The 22,994-nt window shown below is 43.3% G+C and overlaps 1 protein-coding gene across 1 annotated transcript in view; it reads left to right on the forward strand.

Annotated features, from left to right (window-relative positions):
- The window catches only part of RRAGC (Ras-related GTP binding C), a 12,466-nt gene extending 2,833 nt beyond the window's left edge, over positions 1-9,633 (forward strand). Inside the window, 4 exon segments of the mRNA XM_015409205.1 lie at positions 2,545-2,659; positions 4,420-4,562; positions 5,975-6,123; positions 8,905-9,633. Coding sequence (XP_015264691.1) covers positions 2,545-2,659; positions 4,420-4,562; positions 5,975-6,123; positions 8,905-9,056 — 559 coding nt within the window. The 3' untranslated portion in view covers positions 9,057-9,633.
- Positions 9,634-22,994: the final 13,361 nt, after the last annotated feature.

Below are 22,994 nucleotides of genomic sequence, written 5' to 3' on the forward strand. Positions count from 1 at the left end.
AAGCTTTAGAAAATCTTCTCCCAGATTTTGGGGGGGGGGGGGGGGCTTTGCTGGATTTTAGCAAATTCCCCTAACAATTACACGGTGTAAATTGATGCAGTCAATATGACTAGATATCTAATGAGTGATGTATTACAAGCAGGATTCCAGAAATCTGAATGAATGTACAATATTTAGATGTGATACAGAATGCAGGTACAATGCAGAAAACGGGCCTTTTCCCTTTATAAAAGTGGCCTCCTGAACCATTCTGTCAAGTGCATCATTCAGATTTATTGTGAGTTTCAATCTATAAATAAAACTATGATGGGGGTTAGTTAATGGCTACTAGATGTAATGACTAAAAGGAACATCCACAACCAGGGGCATTAAATCTCAAGACTGGTGCTAGGAGGCAATATCAGGTAGAGACTGTGGCCTCCTCAGTGCCCTGTTTTTTGGTCCTGGTTGCTGTGTAAAACTGGATGCTGGATGAGGGGGACCACTGATTTAAATCCAGCACTAGAGTCAACATGCCAGCTGCCCAGGGATTCTTTATCTCCAGTGGCAGGCAGCACATTCTGTCAGCTTGGCAGGTCTTTCAGGCTTAAAATTACAGCACAGCTACTATATGAGCTATCCATATGAATCCAAGCTTTTGGCTCCAACATGAAAGTCAGTCATCTTGCCTCTGCACCGTTTGGCAACCCAGGATGTGTGGTTGTGTCGCTTCTGTGCCCAGAAGCTGGTATAAAATGGGTAGCCACACTTACTTGGTAAAATTTGTATTATCCCCCCCCCCCTTTCCAGTCTCACTCCTCTCTTGGTTTGGCTGTTTGGCAGTGCTTGGAGCCAGATAGTGGACTCCAAGATTATCCAATTAGGCTTCTCAGTCCCACATTTGTCTGAGCTAGGACCTGACAGTTTATAGCTTGGTTAGAAAATAACTTGAATTACTTGATTAGTAGCATCTCATATCAGATGCCAAAGAAATCTGCTCCCTGTTCTTCTGGGGTTTTATGCCCTTATCACCTTTTGTTGTGAATAAGTATTTATATTCCCTCATACACCCATGCATCTTTTTTCTTTTGGCCTTTTTCAGTGCACTACTGGCCACAGGTTTATATGTTAGATTTTCCAGTATTCCACACAGACAAATGTGGGTCAGGTACCTGAGCCCATGGCACAAGCTCTGTTTTCATGTAAACTCTATGTTAGTTGAAGAGCTGCTTTGATAATTCCTTTTCTTGCAACATTTCCCAACTGAATGATGACCGTATGCGTAATCATCTGTCTGGGAATGAAAACTACTATTCTCACTGTTGCTAAACATATCTCAGTGGTAAAAGTTTGGAACTTAATGCCATTTCCTGAGCCTCAGAATAGCCAAAAAGTAAACGTGATGACTAGCTTTGGAGTCTTTATGGATTTAATGTAATTTTAAAATATATGTATATTTCCTTTTATTTTAATGTAATCGCTCCTAAATTGGCTAAAAGCGAATGTGCCAGATGATGTTTTGAATGAATGAATGAGTGAATGGAATGGAATATACTGTACATAACACAGTATTCATTAGATTGAATAGCTGTCTCTTCTGTTATAATATGCTTTTGCAGCAGTTTATAGTTAATTAATTGCCTGTGTCAATACAACTATCAAATTTTTAAAGCTGCTGGGAATTAATGGAATAGCATTTGTGAAGTGTTAGCATTTGCACTGCCATCAGCCAGAGCCAGGTGACCCCTCTGGTAGTGGTGCTTGGGAGGCTTGTTCAGCTCCAGTGAGGGCACTGAGAGGGGTGCTAGACAGGTCCATCTGCAGTGCCACAGGCTGGGTTCAAGCGGTGAAAAAGTGCTGCCTCCCCACACTGCTGTCCTGTGGTGCCAGGTTCAGCTTGACTTGCTGGTGGCCTTTGCAACCCTCCGGCATAACAGAAGTGCCTGTGATCCTCTCAGAGAGCAGCCAACCAACCCCAATCTTCATCCCTATTAATGAGAAAATGTTGGTTTGGTCCATTCAGCCCTTGACCACAGTGATATTTCTTTTAGTATTCAAGGACATGTCAGAACTTTATTTGTTTTAAGCATTTGTACCGCACAAAGTAAAGAAGTTTGGGTCACAAGGTAACTTATATTAAAATAATTAGAGTAAAAACATGAATTATTTCCATACTGCAGATGGTAAGGCAAAGAGGCTTGCATAAGGCCAGTCAGTGTGTTTGTGGCAGAGGTGAAATTTGAATTTGATGATCTCGCAAATCCCATCTCATTCTCTTAGCCATGACAATAAGAAAATGATTATGACTTGAATCCTTTTCACGGACTATGAAACCATCTTTTTCTGATTGTTGATTGGTTTTGGCATTTCAAATTTAATACAAAACCATGGTTTTGTCTAGAATAACTGTGTGAATAGTTTACTTTAAACACTTTGCTAGAGATTCTAATTAGCGGGTCCTTTGTTGCTTTAGTAATTCCTGCAGTGCTGCTCTCTGTTTTGACCAAAGCAGCAAATGCGAGTTGGAACTAGTCAAACAATTAATTGCAGCATTCTCTTTTGTAGCTTTTATTTGACTAGCATCTACGATCATTCAATATTTGAAGCCTTCAGTAAAGTGGTGCAGAAGCTTATACCCCAGTTGCCAACTCTGGAAAACCTGCTAAATATCTTTATATCGGTAAGCAGCAGTTTATTAAATGATGCAGTAACATTGAAATAGTAATGCAAATAGGAGTACAATGAAGATGGCAAAAATTGCCATTGATGACGTACAATTAATTATTTGACATCTTGGTGATAAACACTAAATAGCTGATATGTTTTTTGTTAGAATCTCACACTTCTGCTTTGGAAGACTACATGATTATTTTTGACTAGCTACAAAGCCTGAAAAATATATAATTTCCAGATGCAGAGGAAATAATTCTCTTTATCTCCTCACTTCAGGACTCTTTAAAAATAGAGTGGCAAGTGACAGCTACCATTTCCTGAACTCTTAAGAAATTCCTTCTCACAAGAGGTCAGCCACCGTCTCTGGTATTTCAAGTGAAGAGTAGACAATTTTTGTCCCACCCTTCCTTTAGAATACTGTGTGTGAGACACTTTATGCCTTTCTTTTTAACCTCACAACAGCCCTGTACTGTACAGGTTCTTGCTCAGTGGTAGAGCACATGTTTTGGATAGAGAAGATCCCTGCTATCTGGTTGAAGGATCACAGGTAGCTTGAGTGAAGAGAGAACTTTCTCTGTCTGAGATGGTGGGATTGCTGCCAGTCAGAGTAATCCACATTGTATTAAGATGGGTGGAAGTTTTAGTTGGGTGTGGGGCAGTTTCATATGTTGATATGAGGTATTTCAGACCAAGTGTGTGTGTGACTGGACAAGTTTAAGCAGTGATCCATAAAAGCACTTGCCAGGAGAAAGGAAAACATGGGGGGGGGGACATGCTATCCCCTCTGGGAAAAATGGAAAATTTGGGGGAAAGTGAAATACATGTAATACTTACCAAGCCTAAACATCTGTAACAACACAAAATATATAATTTATAGTTAGCATATAAAATTGTACTATATGGTATGTTAATTAAATGTAAAAGTATAAATACCATTGTTTTCTACAAGCAAAAGTGCAAGAACGTCCAGTAATAAACAGAGAAAAGGAAAGAACTGTAAACTGCTATGCTTTGTGTTACTTCAGCATGTGCCTTAATTTTTGCCATTTGAGAGAGAAAAAAAACCCCATAAAGTTGAAAATAGAAAATACAAATTTAGTAGGGGAAAGAATGCATTATTCAGACATAACATGCATAAAAGGGATAGCGGCATGTTTGGATATCAGGTTAAACTTTATAACATTGAAAAACAGTGAATAGTATTGAAGCATATTAATTGTGGACAAAAATATTCACGTATGAACAATGGCTCGTATCCACTTGAATGTTCCCATGGCAGAAAGATTTCTGCCTTTAGAGAGATCGTATCCTCCCTGCTGCAGCTCAAAATGCTCTCTGAGAGCACATTATCTGGGGGCATCTTGGACTGCAGTGGGAGCAGGGAGGTGAAAGTCATACCTTTTGCAGGCAGAAATTCCTCTGTCCATGTAAATGCTCCTATGGATCTAAGCCTATAAATATATTCTTGAGGCCTTAAAAATATTCATTTCAGAAGAGACTATTTTAAAGGAATTTTCTGCATATTCTTTAAAATTGTCTAATTTTTCCTGGCCTTCACCGCTACATGCCCAGCACAAGGAGGATATGAACCTGCTCTCTTCAGGACAGTGGCAGAAAGACAGTCTCCCCACCCACCTTGTTTCTTTCACATAATGAAAACAGTCACCTCATTTCCACTTGCTTCTGTAAATTTTGTTACTGTCAAGCTGTTGCACATGTGAAATCTGACCATTCACAGTTCTAAATCTGGGTGTCGTTTCTTTGAAGAATTCAGGGATTGAGAAAGCTTTTCTCTTTGATGTCGTCAGCAAGATTTATATAGCAACTGACAGTTCCCCTGTTGACATGCAGTCATACGAGCTCTGCTGTGACATGATTGATGTAGTCATTGATGTTTCTTGTATATATGGGTAAGTGACAACACCACATTTCCAAAGCCACTTAAGAGTAGTTCAGAAATACTTTGAGAAGAGTCGTTGCTGTCCTGCAGTGTCAGAGACTGTAGCTCCTTCATCGTTGTACGGGTTGGGATGGTGATGTGAACTTTTTTTGTGGGGTTTATTGAATCCTGGGCCTCTGCTCCAGATGCTGACAAGTTGGGTTTCCTAGATGAGCTGTATTAATGCAAACACATCTTCTACTGTAGCAGAAGGAATTGGGTTCCAATTGAGTGAGAACCACAGAAAGCTTGTCTACAGCAAAGCCACAAAGGCTTCACCTGTGTGTTACTGACTGGTCTTAATGGTAGGAGAGGAACTTAATGCAAACTTCATCTTGCCAGTCCACATTGCTGTCTTTTTCAGAGCATCCTCAAGGTGGGCAATACATATTTCAGTAATAAAATACTGATGAAGGTGGGAAGGGGAAAATTGTCCATATTAATTTGGAAGATTAAGGTTGTATTACTTCAGTCGTGGATGTGACGGCCAGAATTTGTCATTCAGAGGTTTTAGTCTGTGTTGTACATCTGTCAAGAATTGTTCTTCTTCCAGTAAGATTCCAGTAACACCTTAAAGACCAACAAGTTTTTCATGGTATAGTCTTTTGGGAGTCACAGTTCCCTTCGTCAGATACTCGTCAGGAGCTTTGATACTCAAACACTTATATTCCTGGAAGTCTTGCAAGCCTTTAAGGTTCCTCTTTAAGGTTCCTCTGGACTCAGATGTTGATCTTCTGCTTCAGACCATCACTGCTACCCATTTGAAATGATCTTTTGAGTGGTGTATTGCAGTTGAAGGGGAAAATAGATTCATTTTAAAGATGCTGGTAATTTCATGTCATGTGGGTGTGTGTTTCTGGTGTAACAATTTGCAGTCAGGAAAAGTTTTTTCTGTTGAAGATATTCTATGGCTTGGGTTAGTGGTGGGGTTCTGTTCTGCAACATGGATAGCATGGCTTGTCTGGCCTTAATCTTTTGTTTATAGTCCTTTATGACCTTTATAGTCATGCTGCTTACAGCCATGTTGGTCCAAAAGCAGAGGCCGAAAACACCATCTGTGTAATACCTATATTGGGGCCAACCCAATGATGCACAAGAGTGTGCAAGCCATCGCATCCCTCAGAGATCTTCATTAGAGTTTATGGTAATAAAATTGCCTTTTCTATCCAAGTGGGACTCATAGGTTTCCTGTATAGTAATTTGAATTGAGTGGCTTCTTCAAGCTTTGCTCAGTTAACTGGCAATCCCTTGACACATGAAGTGACTTTCACTTGTTATTGTGATCAAACTGTTCACTCTACAAAAAAAAAAATGCTGCATTGAAATACCGGAATTGAACGTGTGTATTGAACAAGTTCCTTTTCTTCCCTCAAACCGCTATAGGCTAAAGGAGGATGGGAGCGGAAGTGCTTACGACAAGGAGTCTATGGCAATTATCAAACTAAATAACACAACTGTTCTGTATTTGAAAGAAGTGACAAAGTTTCTGGCCTTGGTGTGCATCCTCAGAGAAGAAAGCTTTGAGCGCAAAGGTGAGGAAAAGATCTGCATATTACTTGGTTCAATAGCATTAGCAGGTTGGGGTGTTCTCAAGTTACAGCTTCCTCCATCTCTTTATAAAGAATGAATCAAACTGTACTCTTCATCTTTTAACAAAGGGGGGGGGGACTTAAACTAAATTGAATTAAGCACCTGAAGGTTAAGAATATCTGAATGTATAGCCTCAATGATTCTGTCAGTCAAATTAAAATTAGTAAATATTGACAGATGTACAAAAATATGTATGTATTTATTAGAAAGCAGATTAAAAACAGATATTGGCCCTTGTGATAGCCTCAGTTAAGAATCAGTATGTACAATGGCAACCAAAAATGACCATAATTGACCCTGACCAAATGTGTTTTTGCCCATTGACCTTCCTCAGTGATCAAACAAATGATGTTACAGGATGGCTCCTGATATTGCAACAATCATTTCTTATAAATTGACCAAGATGAAGTCTGTGACCAAAGATAAAGGTTAATCAGAAGCCTCAGTCTGGATAGTTTGCGGCCATGGTCATGTACACTTTCCTGTGGCAATAATTCAGTTGTGTACCTTTCTTGCTTGGTCAGAAAAATTCAATGAACCCAGGAGCCAATAGTAATGTAACAAAAATGGCTGCTGCAGCTTACTTTCAGAAACTGAATAATTCGATTATAAATGCTATATTTTTTCAGATTTGAAGATTTATATAGAAATTATTTTTATTTTATTTATTTTCGCATTTATATCCCGCCCATCCCGTAAATGGGCTCAGGGCAGATCACAGCATTTCAATAAATATGATAACATTTAAAACACATTATAACACATAAAACAGTAGTCATGCTTGCCATAGGGAGAATCCGATCCATTCATGCAACTAAGTGTGGCTGGTTATCAGTGGATGGGAGACGACAACCTCGGGGGGGCCATATGTGGACCAGTGTTCCCTCTAAGCTGAGTCGGTGTGAGCTAGCTCACAGTTTTTTAGCCTCCGGCTCATGTATCTTTGTTTTAGCTCAGGAAGGATGGCTCCAGAGCAAACTGATTTATGCAGCAGCCCAGTCGCTTGCTCAGAACCTTAATGCCAGGAGCTCAGAAAGTAGAATATTTGCTCACAAGACTCCACAGCTTAGAGGGAACATTGATGTGGACACCCGCTGCCTCAGCCAAAGGCCTGGCGGAACAGCTCTGTCTTGCAGGCCCTGTGGAATTGAATAAGATCCCGCAGGGCCCTGATCTCAATAGGGAGCACGTTCTACCGGGTGGGGGCCAGGGTGGAAAAAGCCCTGGCCCTGGTCGAGGCTAGGCGGCTGTCCTTCAGGCCAGAGGATCACCAGGAGATGTTGACTCTTAGAGCGTAATACGCTCCGAGGCATATATGGGAAGAGGCGGTTCTAAAAATCCATACAGCCAATCCCAACAGTCAGTCAGAAGCCTTCCTAGGCAAAACCCTACCTGGCCGTGTCCACTTTCTAAAAACACTAGGCTGGTGCCAGTAAAAGTGTCAGTACCCATGGGGACCCCTGAGTTAGAGTAAGGCAGTTCTTATAATTATGGGGAAAAGTCCTCCCGATGCAACTACTGAAATATTTTTATCAATTGACAGTCCCAAAACTTAAGAAGAGCTTTTACCTTGGCAAGAATGAATGTTCTTCCCTTGGCAGTTTTGGAGGGCAGATATAATAGAGTATCATACTCTAATAGAACATGCAGATGCTCATATGATAAAATTGAAACCATCGAACATATGATTTTGGAGTGCCCTATATTCAATGACTTGAAGGCTAATTTAGTCACCCCTTTAGAAGAAGAAGAAGAGAAGAGATTGGATTTATACCCCGCCCTTCACTACCCAAAGGTGTCTAGATAGATAGATAATTATTTATGAAGGTGCCTCAGAAAATGTTATACCCAAAATGTTTCAGGTACCTTTTAATTCTTCATTGGGTTAGAACATGATTTCTCCTCAAGAAGGCTTGTGTGATGAGTGGTGGAGTTCTGCTCATGTAAACACAAAATGCCTTTTGGTTCATGCTTGACTTGGCGTTTTGGAAGCTTTTAAGGACTCTCGAAATCTAAATACGCACCAGAGAATTCACCGCATAGTCTGAACACTCCAACACCATTCTGGTTGGCTTGCCCACATATAAAACAGTCACTTGCTCTTTTATTGTTCCTGTCTGAGTTGATTTTATCAAAGGAGCATTATAAAAATAGTAGCACAGCCACAAACAGACTTATACACAAAGTACTGCATAGGTGGCTGTAGGGAACCAGTGCTTTATATATAACTTTATCAAAGCAGCCCCATTTCAGACATAAACCCAGTTGGATCTTGATAGCTTTGTGTGTTTGATCTTAATTCTGGAGCTGCAGGAGTGTTGGATTGCAGTTCGTGGCAGCATTTAACACTCTGTTCCTTTTCATCCTTCAGCTGTTATATTAAGGCTTGATGTTTGCTGCTGTAAACTATTTGTGGCTGACTTAGATCATCAGACTGAGCTGCAGGAAAAGGGTGGTTGCTTTGCAGTTGTTTGGTATTTCCAAGGCATCTCAGAGTCTGAGGATGTTAACTATGCATGTTACAAGAACTGTGGCTGTCTTCAAAATCTGTGATAAGTCATACAGTTCTGGGGCTCATAACGCTGTACAGAATAACTTTCTGTCCCTTTGATCAGCCAGATATAATGAATTACTTAATAAATCATGAGCTGAGTCAGGCTGTAAGAAATTGTGCACCATTTCTCTTCATTGAAATCTGTGGTTGTCCTTTCTTCCCCTCCCAGGTTTAATAGACTACAATTTCCACTGCTTCCGCAAGGCCATCCATGAGGTCTTCGAAGTGGGTGTTTCCTCCCATCGCTTCTGCAACCATCAAGCAAATATGCCCAGTCTAAAAGCAGTGACTCATAATGGCACCCCTAGAACCGCAGTCTAGGGGAGACCAAACCTTGGATGGCCAAGTGCTTGCCCACCCCTGTTGTGTGTGTGTATAAGGGGTGAGCGGCCAAAGAGGGACTGGCTGCATACATTTGTGTGCGCATTCTGAAAGAGAAGAGAAACCCTTGCCTTATGGAGCTGGGTGTGGCACAAGCAGAAGGCTGCTAAGCCTTTGGGACCGAGAGTGGCTGCTTCTGTATTCACGTGGTGGCTCTTGGGAGTTGAAAAGTCTCCTTCACCTGGACCTCTCCCTTGATAGAGCATGGATTATTCCAGAGCTGAGCTGAGCTGACACACGCTCAGTATTCTTATATGTTTAAGCCTAAGTAGTGTTAGATAATTTGCCTTTCCACAAGAAGTCTGGGACTCTATTACAGAAGTTCAGAAGCTGAAACCTTTACAGCTCGTGGCTTAGTTTTAACGCAGTCTGAAACATTCCATGTGGTTTTTTTTGTTTTAATCATATTTTGCTGTAAACATCTTAAAAAATAATTCCTTATTCTGTGAGCTTGAAATTGCCATGCCAAATTGTGCTAGCCCTCCTCGGTTTAAGTCCAGCAGGACCCCATACAGTGACGGTGCTGAGAAATCTGTGGTTCTCTTATAATTTGCTCTTTGTTTGAGAATATGATAAAGACAAGAATCAATCGTCTTAATTCTGTGGTTTCGAATGGGCTTAGAATACTTGTTTTGGATTCTCAAGCTTGTTGGTGAGCCAATGAATGCTGCTGGCAACAGTTCCTTTTCCTGTTCCTAAAGCAGCTTCTTTACTAAAACAACTTGCATTTCACTCAGTCATGGTTGACTTCTCTGGACTTTCAGTGCTTGTTCCTTTTTTCTTTTTCGACACCAAAAGTTGTATATGTTCAAGGGTTAAGTTCTGGCATGCGGCTTTGGCCAAGTATATACCAGCCTGGCTTTAAATTCTTTTGCTTGACTTTGCAGCGGTTGGTCACCAGACAAGAATGATTCTTCACCCCCATGGTTAGCAAGTTCCCAAAACTTTCCCTCAATTCCTTGGTGCCAGTTTTCCTGGGATGAAAGCTTTCATCTGAGTACATGAACTATCTTTGCGACCTTCATATATGAAAAGTTGTTGGTCTGCATTTCCTGTGGTGCATAACTCTTCTCTGTTCCAGTGTCTCAGGACAGACGTCTGTGTGAAAATGGCGAAGATGGTGCTGTCTTGGGGTTTGTGGATTCAATTCACAGGGGAAGGCTTTCATGTGATTTAACCCTCCCCGGAATGGATCAACAGAGTGCATTTCTTCCAGTGGTGTCTTCTGAATGTTCCCTAGTTTCTGTTCCCAAGTAGGGGGAAGAGGGTTCATTATTCCTGAGGGATGGTTTTAGTTGGAGAGGCTGCTAATTGTCTTGCAACAGCCACTCTTTCTGACTTCCAGATCTTCCGGCATTCAAGCATTCCACACCAAAACCTCATGACAGTTGGTCATGTGCAGTTTAACAGGACTGTGTGCCATTTTAATTTATTTTTAGGGCATGTTGAGCCTGCTTTTTTCTAAAACCAGACTCTTTGGCCCAACTACACATTTGAAAGACTGAGCTCTTTATTGGAAGTACAGTGTGTGGCTTTCTTTTGGACACTCTAATCCTCAGGTCTGCAGCATGGGACATATGTGGAGTTATTCAAGCAAATCTGCAAAAACAGATTAGTGTATGATCAACAGAAAGTGGGTTTGGAGGTATTTGGCTCCCTGAACACTGAAGCCCACTGAAGAATGCTTTGCTATGCTAGATCCCTGTCTGTCTAGTCCAGTCATCTTCAATCCATGGGTCTGCTGGGTCAAGAGCCTGTATACAGCTGCCTTCTTTTGTGTGTGCGCTGCTTTTGCGTGGTGTACTGCTCTAATGCTAGTGTAGAGAGTGAGGTCAATCATTGACGGAGAGGATTCTTTTCAGCACAGGCAAGTTCAGACATTCCAGACTGTCATGTGACTTTGATGTCACCTGACTAGCTGCTGCATGTTCAGTGGATCACACGTGGCTGCCTGAGGACTAAGGTTCCATGCCAGATCTGGAAAGGTGGAAGATCTGGTGGTGAGAACTATTCCCTGGTGTTTGTTCCCAGCCTCTGGTAGTTGAACGTGTATATGGCAGTTCCATTTAGTTAACAAGTTATATTTCCCAAATTTCTCTCTGCTTTCCTTTTTTCTTTCAGCCTTCTGATGCTTGTTTCTGGCATATCGGCTCTGTGTCTCTGAATATCACCTCCAGTTGTTGCTCCCCAATATGCTTTTCTTTGGGGCATTGTTCCTCCATTACCCTCCATGTTCTTTTCCTCTCAGTGCCTCTGGCTCCCTACCCTTACCAAAACCTGGCTGTTCTCCTCTGCAGTGGCCACTGTGGCTGCCCTCGCTTTTGGGATCCTCGTCTTCTCCAACCCACTTTGCCCTGAAGGCTGCAGAGGTGCTGTTTGTTGCCTTTTGCCAGTTCCTGTCCCTCCTTACTGTTTCTCAACCTTTCAAGATCATTCCATTGTGTATGGTTCTCCTCTACAACTCATTGCTGGAATCCTCTCTTCTCCCCACCCGACTTTGTCTTCATATTGATCCTTGGCGGTTGGCTCACATTCCTGCCTAAAAACATCACAGTTTTGATAATCCCTCTGGCCCCAGCTGTTTACCTCCTTCCTCAGTCCTTACCTCCTAGATCTCATATTCACTAAGAGCAGCTTATTTGTGTTCTCTATCTCTCTTGACTTCTCTGCAATGGAATATCTTCTGCCTGGCCACTGTTCTGTCTGCTTCTGCGCTGCACAATCTATCCATACTATCTCCTGGTTCTTCCGACGCCTGTGGTCCGTTGCCTCAGTGATCTTCTTGGAAGCCCAGTCACTTCTGCTCACTCTTCAGATTCTTTAGTTTGTGCCTGCAACTCATCCCTGCCCTCCGACTAACCGTTTGTCCCTCTGGCTCATTTACTATTTCTGTTCTTTCTACAGCTCTACTCCTGAGTTCTCTCCATTCCAATCTGCTTCTCTAGTTGTATGTTTAATATTTGATGTTTCATCTCAGTACGTACAAGACTCGGTTTCCTTTTATGCCTTCTGTATTGACAATGTGGTCATCCATCTTTAGAAATTCTGTCCTTTTCACACCAGTAGCAAAATGTGATTCGTGGTATGATCTACTCTCGTCTCAAATACTTTGCTCTCTGGGGGGGTTTCCATTGTCAGTCTGCTGCAGCAGAAAGTAGACAGGAGTTTTATGGCAGGTTAAAGACAAACTCATTTTTTCTTACAAGTTTTTGTTGACCATAACTGCCATACTTGCGTACATAAAACCTTGTGCGAGAATAAAAATTTGCTAGTCTTTAAGGTGCCACAAGAACACTTGTATATATTTTTTCTCTTTGGTGTAACATAAGAACATGAAAGTTAACCCTGCTTCATCACACCAACTTTGCATCTAGATCAACATCCTTTTTCAGACTGATTGCGATGGATACATGCTGAACCCATGTTCTTTGATAGATGGTGAGATAGGAGAGGAACCTTAGTGTCTAGGTGGTTCTCATGGTTTGCTGATTGTTTAGAATGCTAGTTTTTCTTTTGTGTCTAATGCAAGCCCAGTCTGCTGAGAATTAAGAACATGCTACTGTGGAATCTGGGATAAAGTGCTGTTGTGAACGTTGTATACAAAGCAAAGATAGGAACAGAGAAGCCTGAAGAAAGGTGTGTGTGCGTGGGGGGGGGGTTGCTAACAAAAATTGTATGTAAGTGCTCACATTTTTGTAAATAAACAATTTAAACATACCTATCTGGGCCCCAAAATTTATGATATTCAGAAAAACATCTTTAAAATGCAATAATTCTTCTATTTGTGATGTTTAAGCAAACCCAGCGGAGATAATTGGGCTTCTTTGGCATAAGGTCCTCGCTTCCATTGTTCTGCATTCCCTCAGAAGATATATATGCAGGGGCACAGAGAAGCCTATAAAAAGGGTTATAGGTAATAGCGACAGATAGGCCTGTCTTCCATAAATCTGTCCCAACCATCCCAACTTCCTCATAAGTTCCACAAGTCAGCTAACTGCTGTTAGAAGCAACATGTCCTTCTGTTTGTCTTGAATCTATTTTCAGGCAGTTTCATAGGACTACCCTGTGTTCCAATAGCATGGAAAAGGGAGAAATGTTCTGTCCACTTTCACTGCACTGGGCATAATTTTGTAGTCTGCTGTCAAGTCACCCCTCAATTGCTTCCCCCCCCAAAAAAAGTATTTTGCCTGTGCCAAGATCTGATGGCTGCTGTTTAAAGGTGCTTAAAAAAACGGACTACCTGTCATTGGCCATGAAAGTGAAATGGAATGTAGATTCCCAGAGGCATGCTCAGGGCAGGCAGGGAATGCTTATTCCCTTCTCTGGGAATCAGACTACCAGAGGATGGACCCTTGGTGCAATCAAGCCCTCTTTGCAGGTGGGGCCCCCACAGTATCTCCTGCTTGTTCTAAACTGAAGGAGAATAACTCAGTTTCTCCCCTTCTTGAACCTGCTGCCTTTAGCCCATTTGGGTTCTCTTCTGCTGCCTTGGGAGGAAGGGTACTACAATATGGAAGAGATAGCTAAGCACATTCAGGTACCAGTGGGGTGGAAAAAATTAGGTGATTGCAACCCCCCCCCCCCATTTGATTATTGTTGCACTCGTGAATCTCATGGGTCAGTTGGAAAGGAAGCAGGAGCTGTGGCCCACTTGGGTTGAGAAGAGGGGTTCTTAGGGTTGCCAAATTTAAGTTGGGAAATTCCTGGAGACATGGAGTGCAACAGCCCAGGGAAGGATCTCAGCAGGGATGAGATGTCTGATAGGGCTGCCAACTCTGGCTTGGGAAATTCCTGGAGGTTTAGGGGTGGAGCCTGGACTGAAGAAGGCAGGATTGGGGGAGGGACCCCAGCAGAGTATAATACCAGAGTCCACCCTCCAAAGCAGCCATTTTCTCCAGGGGAAGTGATCTGTATCATCTGGAGATCGTTTTTTAATTCCAAGAGTTCTCCAGGCCCCACCTGGAGGTTGCCAACCCTAGGGACTCCCATGGGAAAAGGGAGGAAGGGCTGTGGCTGATGTGTTCCCAAAATCTGGGCTTGACACTACTTTGCACCTGGTTTAAAGTGGGCAACAACAAACATATTGAGGAGTTAGTATATGGTAGTGCTAGCTTGGCCCCCCCTGACCGATCCTGATAATGGGCTCGCCACATACTATCCGGAAGTATGTCTCTGGGAGACACGGCCTTGTCTCTGCAGGCGGGCTCCTTTCCACCGGTCAATTTCCCTGCCTGGCTGGCCACTTGCCCTCTCCCTTAACCTCTGTACCCTGGCAAAGGGAAGAGGTTCAGCGCTCACACCGTCTGTCTCTCTCCCCTACCCCTGCTTGTTCTTCCGCTGCCTGCTGCAGATGGTCTTCATCGTCCTCCCGCTTCCCTCCAGGCTGTCGAAGGGCCAGGTCCACCCGCAGCTCCCTGGCTCTCCTGGGAGGGCAGGCCTTTTCCCCCAAGCATCAGAGGGCTGATTGGCTGATAAACCTGACTTCCTCCTTCCCGCTTTTAACCCTGTAACTGCTCTCCCAGCTGGCAGGTCATATTCTTGTCAATCAGCCAGGTGACGTCCAATGCTCCCTCTAAGATGTGGAATCCTGTGAGCAAAAATTCTACTTTGTGAGCTACTGGGATTAAAGTTGTGAGTGAGTGATTTGGCTGCTGTGTAGATTAGTTTGCTCTGGAGCAGTCCTTCCTGAGCTAAGGCAAAAATGGGTGAGCTGGGGGCTAAAAAACTGTCAGCTAGCTCACACTAACTCAGCTTAGAGGGAACACTGGTGATGTCTATGCTGTTGGCATCCGGCTGAGCAGCCTGTGTGTGTGCGTGTGTGGGTCCCGTCCTGCAATAGCCAGAATAAAGCCACACCCCGTATTGTGACTGGACGTCCCTCTGGATCTCACCCCTGTCCCTGGTAAGAACAGGAGGTAGTGTCCCCCCCCCCCAACACAAACTTGAATGGGTTCTCCATTTCATACACTCTCACCTCCAGAGAGGAAGGGTTCTGCAATGGTCAGGCAGCTCAGGGCAAACACCCACCTCGTCTGAATAAAGCTGGAGGTCCTAAAACTGTCACCCCAGAAGAATGGAAGCTGCCATTGGAAAGGTACCCTTACACACACCCCGGTCGGGCCCCAGGCTCCATGGCTGCTGATTCCAGTTCTACCAGGACACGGAGAGTCTGCCGAGGCAGGCTGCAGGCGTCTTTCCAGCAGTGCTGGAATCAGAATCATGTCTGAAATAGCCACCTCCTTCACTTTTTGAGTCCCCCATGTTTATATTGCACTCCCTCCTGGTGTTCTCCAATCGAAGTCCAATTTTATGTCTTCTTCTTTGTTCATTCCACAAGATGGCAGTGCAGCTCCAAGCATGCGTCAATATTGAAAGCCTTGAGTCAAAATGTGGTGGCTGGGTTTAACGTAGTTTGCATCTGGCATACTTAGCTGTAGTGCTCCACCCCAAATGAAAAGTGGGATGTTCTCTAGTCTACCACTTAATCTTGCAAAGGGCGACTTGTTTTGTTTTTGAGCCACGGCACCTCTGGACTGTAGACCTCCTTGTGGCCAAAACCAGGCTTGCCCTGCTCGTGACCTGTCTTGTGTGGTGCAGAACTCCTACGGGTACTTCTCTTCTGCTTCAGTTCTGTTGGTTCCATGACTAGAAGCTAAATCAAAGAATCTGAACCCTCTGGTGGCTGGTTTTTCACAGCCAGGTTCACAGCCAATCTGAACCTGCAGCTAAGAAGGAGAAAATGAACTCTGACACAGAGATAAGTCTTTCCATGACAAATCTAAGGGGAAATCTCTACTCTGCTACTCTGAACTTCATGAAAAACCTTCATCCCCAGTACAATCAATGCTAGAACCACCCAGCCCCCAAGACTTTCTGCCTGTTCTGAAGATGTCCTCTCACCATGTCAGTTATATAGCTGCCCTCTCCATTTCAGAGGGAGAGACTGAACTAGGGGACACCTTTAAATAGATATAGAATCATGCTTTACTTCCAACTCTGTTTAGCAATGAACAGAAGAACACCACCCCTCCTTAGACAGCAGATTTTATTTTAAAAATTGTCCTGATTGGCACAAACATCACCTTGGGAGCATGGAAATGTCTTCCTGATGCCATATCCTGCTCTTCTGTCTGTAGGGAAGATTGGGACTGTCAATCCATTGTCAGTTACATAAATATATCCTAGGGTTATGGTATTTTGAAAAGCAAAAAAGAGGACATATTTCCAGAGCGACTACTTCAAACAAGTGATTACTATGACAAATCTCATTTTAAATACCCCTTATTTAAGCTCTGCGACTGAACAACAAAAACTGCTACTACTAGGAATATTCATAACCTTCCAACCCCAACAGAGGACATTTTCATCAGTTTTTTTAAAAGAGCGGCCAAAAGAGGTTGAAGACCAAAAAAAAGGACATTTTGTGTAAAAAGGAAGACATCTTGTAACCCTAATACATCCTGTTGCAATTGTCCATGTCCCGTTCATCATCATCACACGGATAGTGTTACTGACGTTATGGAAGCCATGATGCAGTTCCTCCTCTTGAAATGTCAAAGGAACTGAGACAACTGAAAGAGACTGAAATGCTGATGATTCTTTGCAGATGTCAGCTGTAAGAAAGTGAACATTCCACATACACATAGATTCTGAATCTGACATTCCTTCTAAACAATCAGCTGAATCTAGGTTATTTGTCTCTGATTTTACCTAGCAACCTCTTTAAGCTCTAGATCCTGTGTTTTGGGTTCTCTAAGTTATTCTCAGTAGCTTTTCCCATTATGCAAGGTGTACAGGATATCACTACAGGCTCATGGTTACAACCGACTTTGGTTCCTCCTTCCTTTAGAAAAATTGAATCCATATATCAAATGAAAAAGGACAGTCCTACCTTCCTTTTCATGCACTCCTCTGTACATTCTACTATATAAGCTTTATAAGTGAAGAGAAAAGGTTGCCTTCCACACAACCACTTTGTGGTTGTCTCATTGCTGGTGTCGCTGCAGATAACCCACAGTAGCAATGAGGCTTCTACATGGCAGGGTTCTCCACAGTTTCCCTCACCTGATATCCCAGCAGTGACCATCTCCTCTCCTCTAGGCAAATATGGATTTTGCAATTTTTAAAAAAATAGGAATTAGTATATTTATTTATTACCTGCCTTTCTACCTTATAGAACTCACAGCAGTTTACAAGAAAATAAGAATATAAAACATAATAATACTTAAAGCACATAAAAGGCCATGAATTCAATTCCCAAACTGGAAGTGGCAATAGGCAGGAAAAACTAAACTGATTGAATGCCTTCCTGAATAAAACCATCTTCAGCTGCCTCCTAAAGTTCGAGAGTCAGGAGGTCAGGTGCCACCTCCCTTGGAAGATTGTTCCACAATCATGGAGCTACCATTGAAAAGTCTTGTGTACCCAGCAGATGAGCTTTGGTTGATGGAATAGTCAAGATGTTACTTCCCAGGAAGGAACATATTGGAGAAGACAGTCCTGTAGACACCCCAGCTGATATACCATTGTACCAATAAACACTGCAGTTTCTTTGAATTCCCAGCTTCCATTTTTAAAAAAGTAACATAAGAACATTTTTTTTTTGGTCAAAGCAATGGTATTCCCAGTAGTCATGTATGGCTGCGAGAGTTGGACTATAAGGAAGGCCGAGCGCAGAAGAATAGATTCTTTTGAACTATGGTGCTGGAGAAGACTCTTGAGAGTCCCTTGGACTGCAAGAAGAACAAATCAGTCAATCCTCAAAGAAATCAACCCTGACTGTTCCCTGGAAGGCCAGATAATGAAACTGAAGCTAAAATACTTTGGCCACCAAATGAGAAGGGAGCACTCACTGGAGAAGACCCTGATGCTGGGAAAGATTGAAGGTCAAAGAAGACGGGGACGGCAAAGGATGAGATGGTTAGACAGTGTCATCGATGCAACGAACATGAAGTTGAGCAAACTTCAGAGGATGGCGGAAGACCGGAAGGCCTGGAGGGAGCTGGTCTATGGGGTCGCAAAGAGTCGGACTCGACTGTGCGACTGAACAACAACATAAGAACATAAGAAGAGCCCTGCAGGATCAGACCAGTGGTATCTAGTCCAGTATCCTGTCTCACACAATGGCCAACCAGTTCCTCTGGAGGGCCAACAACATATGTTCCAAGCCAGACTGGTTGTGTATAAATCAATGGAACAGTGTAGCTCCAGATGATAGTTATAAAGTTTTGATGTCAATCAAGCCTATATTGAGGAGCCCACACCCATCAAAGGTGATAGCTTTATACAACCATTCTGCCCTTGGCTATCATTCTATTCACTGTGTGTGTCCATGTGTCAACCAAAATGAAGGTAGCCACTGGTAGACCTCTCCTCCATGAATCTGTCTAATCCTCTTTTAAAGCTGTCTATGCCTGTAGCCATCACTATAAGCTCTGGCAGCAAATCTCACATTTTAATCACTCTGTGTGTAAAGTAGTATTTCCTCTCATCCATTCTGAATCTACTGCCGTTAGCCCCTTCCCTTGCACAGATACACTCTATTCCTTATAATCTCCAGATGGGAGTCTGCTTTGGGGAGAAGGTCTTCTGGTCACTTAGGGTTGCCAGCTCTGGGTTGGGAAATACCTGGAGATTTTGGGGGTGGAGCCTCAAGAGGACGGGGGTTGGGGTATAATGCAATAGGGTCCACCCTCCAAGGCAGCCATTTTCTCCAGGTGAACTGATTTCTGTCATCTGGAGATCAGTTGTAATAGTAGGAGATCTCTGGCTACCACCTGGAGGCTGGCAACCCTGCTGTCATTAGGTAAGAGGCAGAGGCAGCCTCAGATTGCTGGAACTAATTTTTTCCCCAAAGCTACAGCTAGTTCTCTGTCACAGTACCTTAGTGCTTCCTGAAATCTGTTTTGCAAGGTTCGAACCCTTGTTGTTGTTCAGTCGCACAGTCGAGTCCGACTCTTCGCGACCCCATGGACAATCTCCCGCCAGGCTCTCCTGTCTTCCGCCGTCCTCCGAAGTTGGCTCAATTTCATGTTCGTTGCATCGCTGACACTGTCTAACCATCTCATCCTTTGCCGTCCCCGTCTTCTTTGACCTTCAATCTTTCCCAGCATCAGGGTCTTTTCCAGTGAGTGCTCCCTTCTCATTTGGTGGCCAAAGTATTTGAGCTTCAGTTTCATTATCTGGCCTTCCAGGGAACAGTCAGGGTTGATTTCTTTGAGGATTGACTGATTTGTTCTTCTTGCAGTCCAAGGGACTCTCAAGAGTCTTCTCCAGCACCATAGTTCAAAAGAATCTATTCTTCTGCGCTCGGCCTTCCTTATAGTCCAACTCTCACAGCCATACATGACTACTGGGAATACCATTGCTTTGACCATGCGGACTTTTGTTGGCAGGGTGATGTCTCTACTTTTTATCATGCTGTTTAGGTTCGCCATCGCTTTCCTCCCAAGGAGCAGGCGTCTTTTAATTTCATGGCTGCAGTCACAGTCTGCGGTGATCTGGGATCCCAGGAACGTGAAGTCTGTCACTACTTCCACGACTTCCCCTTCTATTTGCCAAGGAGTGATGGGGCCGGATGCCATGATCTTAGTTTTTTTGATGTTGAGCTTCAAGCCCACTTTTGCGCTCTCCTCTTTTACTCTGAGCAAGAGGCTCTTTAGATCCTTTTCACTTTCAGCCATTAGAGTGGTATCATCTGCATATCTGAGGTTGTTGATCTTTTCCCCAGCAATCTTAATTCCCGCTTGTGATTCATCCAGGCCAGCATTTCGCATGATGTACTCTGCATATATATTAAATAAGCAAGGCGACAATATACATCCTTGTCGTACTCCTTTTCCTATGCTGAACCAATCAGTTGTTCCATATCCGGTTCTAACTGTCGCTTCTTGGCCCTTATACAGGTTTCTCAAGAGACATGTGAGGTGGTCTGGTACTCCCATCTCTTTAAGGACCTGCCATAGTTTGTTGTGATCCACACAGTCAAAGGCTTTAGCATAGTCAATGAAGCAGAAGTAGATATTTTTCTGGTACTCTCTTGCTTTCTCCATAATCCAGCGAATGTTGGCAATTTGATCTCTAGTTCCTCTACCTCTTCGAAACCCAGCTTGTACTTCTGGTAGTTCTCTATCCACGTACTGTTGAAGCCTAGCTTGTAGGATCTTGAGCATGACCTTGCTAGCGTGTGATATGAGTGCAATTGTGCGATAGTTTGAACATTCCTTGGCATTGCCCTTCTTTGGGATTGGAATGTATACTGACCTTTTCCAATCCTGTGGCCACTGTTGCGTTTTCCAAATTTGCTGGCAAATGGAGTGCAGCACTTTAACAGCATCATCTTCTAAGACTTTGAATAGCTCAGCTGGAATACCATCACCTCCACTAGCTTTGTTGTTAGCAATGCTTTCTAAGGCCCATTTAACTTCACATTCCAGGATGTCTGGCTCGAGGTCAGTGATTATACCGTCGTGGTTGTCAAGGACATCGAGGTCTTTCTTGTATAGTTCTTCTGTGTATTCTTGCCATCTTTTCCTAATCTCTTCTGCTTCTGTTAGGTCCCTACCGTTTTTGTCCTTTATCATGGCCAGCTTTGCATGGAACGCTCCCTTGATTTCTCCAACTTTCTTGAAGAGATCTCTAGTCCTTCCCATTCTATTGTTTTCTTCTATTACTTTGCACTGTTCATTCAGGAAGGCCTCCTTATCTCTCCTTGCTGTTCTCTGGAAATCTGCGTTCAGTTGGGTAAATCTTTCCTTTTCGCCTTTGCCTTTCGCTTTCCTTCTTTCCTCTGCTATTTGTAAAGCCTCATCAGAAAGCCACTTTGCTTTCTTACATTTCTTTTTCTTTGGGATGGTGGTGATTGCTGCCTCCTGTACGATGTCACGAACCTCTGTCCATAGTTCTTCAGGCACTCTATCTATCAAATCCAGACCCTTGAATCTATTCTTCACCTCTACTGTATATTCATCAGGGATGCGATCTAGGTCAAACCTGAATGGCCTCGTGGTTTTCCCAATTTTCTTCAGTTTAAGTCTGAATTTTGCAATGAGTAGCTCATGATCTGAACCACAGTCAGCTCCAGGTCTTGTTTTTACTGACTGGATAGAGCTTCTCCATCTTTGACTGCAAATTATATAGTCAATCTGATTTCGGTGTTGCCCATCTGGTGATGTCCATGTGTAGAGTCGCCTCTTAGGTTGTTGGAAAAGGGTGTTCGCTATGACCAGTGTGTTCTCTTGACAAAACTCTGTTAACCTTTGCCCTGCTTCATTTTGCTTTCCAAGGCCAAACTTGTCTGTTATTCCAGTTACCTTTTGACTTCCTACTTTAGCATTCCAGTCCCCTATGATGATGAGGACATCATTTTTTGGTGTTAGTTCTAGGAGGTGTTGTAGGTCTTCATAGAACCGGTCCACTTCAGCCTCTTCTGCATCAGTGGTTGGGGCATAGACTTGGATTACTGTGATGTTGAATGGTTTGCCTTGGAATCGGACAGAAATCATTCTGTCATTTTTGAGATTGTATCCCAGTACTGCCTTTTGCACTCTCTTGTTGACTATAAAGGCCACACCATTTTTTCTACGAGATTCCTGGCCACAGTAGTAGATATAATGGTCTTCTGAGTTAAATTCGCCCATTCCTGTCCACTTTAGTTCACTGATTCCTAGGATATCGATGTTCAGTCTTGCCATCTCATTTTTGACCACGTCAAGCTTACCTTGATTCATAGATCTTACATTCCAGGTTCCTATGTAGTATTGTTCTTTGCAGCATTGGACTTTCCTTTCACCATCAGACACATCCACAACTGAGGGTCCTTTCGGCTTTGGCCCAGCCGCTTCACTCTTTCTGGGGTTACTTGTACTTGCCCTCTGCTCTTCCTCAGTAGCATATTGGACACCTTCCGACCTGAGGGGCTCATCTTCCGGCGTCATATCTTTTAGCCTTTTGATACTGTCCATGGGGTTTTCTTGGCAAAAATACTGGAGTGGGTTGCCATTTCCTTCTCCAGGTGGATCACGCTTGGTCTGAGTTCTCTGCTGTGACCTGTCCGTCTTGGGTGGCCCTTCACGGCATAGCCCACAGCTTCATTGAACTGCGCAAGCCCCCTCGCCACGACAAGGCAGTGATCCATGAGGGGGTTCGAACCCTAGTTTCACTTAATAAAAAAAATCGTACACCATTGTGTGTGTGTGTGTATGTGTGTATTTAATGGGCTGGTGCTTGCTCTTAGTGTTCATAGGATTTTAAGCAAGCTGAATATCACAAAGCTGTATGTTTTTGTTTCTTGCTCTCTCTCTTACATTTCCCCTCCTTCACTCCTGAGATCAGGCTTCTGTATACTGTGCTGATAACACATTTAGTTTGTTTACTTATGATGCATCTGAATTGTACATGGAGAGGGCAGATGGGATCTATGCCCAGGGGGTCATAGTGGCCCTCAGCAAACCTGGTTGCAGCTGAAAGGCTATTGGGTGCTTGAACTTGCAGCTTGGGTCCATTTGTCTTCATTAGGGGGTGGGTGCTTGTTGAAACGACTCAGCCCACAACAGCTTTTCCACCAACAGACAGGATCCATGTAGGGGAGAATTCACCAGATGCAGTGGAAGGAAATGCATGAAGAGGTGGAACGACTGTGTGTCGCAGAGCAAAAGACAGATCTGTATTTTGTTTCTGAGTGCAATTTACAGAGCATAATGATATTGGAATCTAAGAAACACACAGTCATTGTAGACATGTTCAATCATAATTTTCATGTGAAGGGAGGCTTTTGGCTCAATGGCAGAGCATCTGCTTTGGTACGGAGGAGGCCCCAGGTTCAATCACTGGCATCTCTAGTTAAAAGGATCAGGCAGGAGGTGATGTGAATGACCTTGG

This window comes from Gekko japonicus, unplaced genomic scaffold (genome assembly GCF_001447785.1).
Source record: "Gekko japonicus isolate JY-2015 unplaced genomic scaffold, Gekko_japonicus_V1.1 scaffold167, whole genome shotgun sequence".
Classification (NCBI taxonomy): domain Eukaryota; kingdom Metazoa; phylum Chordata; class Lepidosauria; order Squamata; family Gekkonidae; genus Gekko; species Gekko japonicus.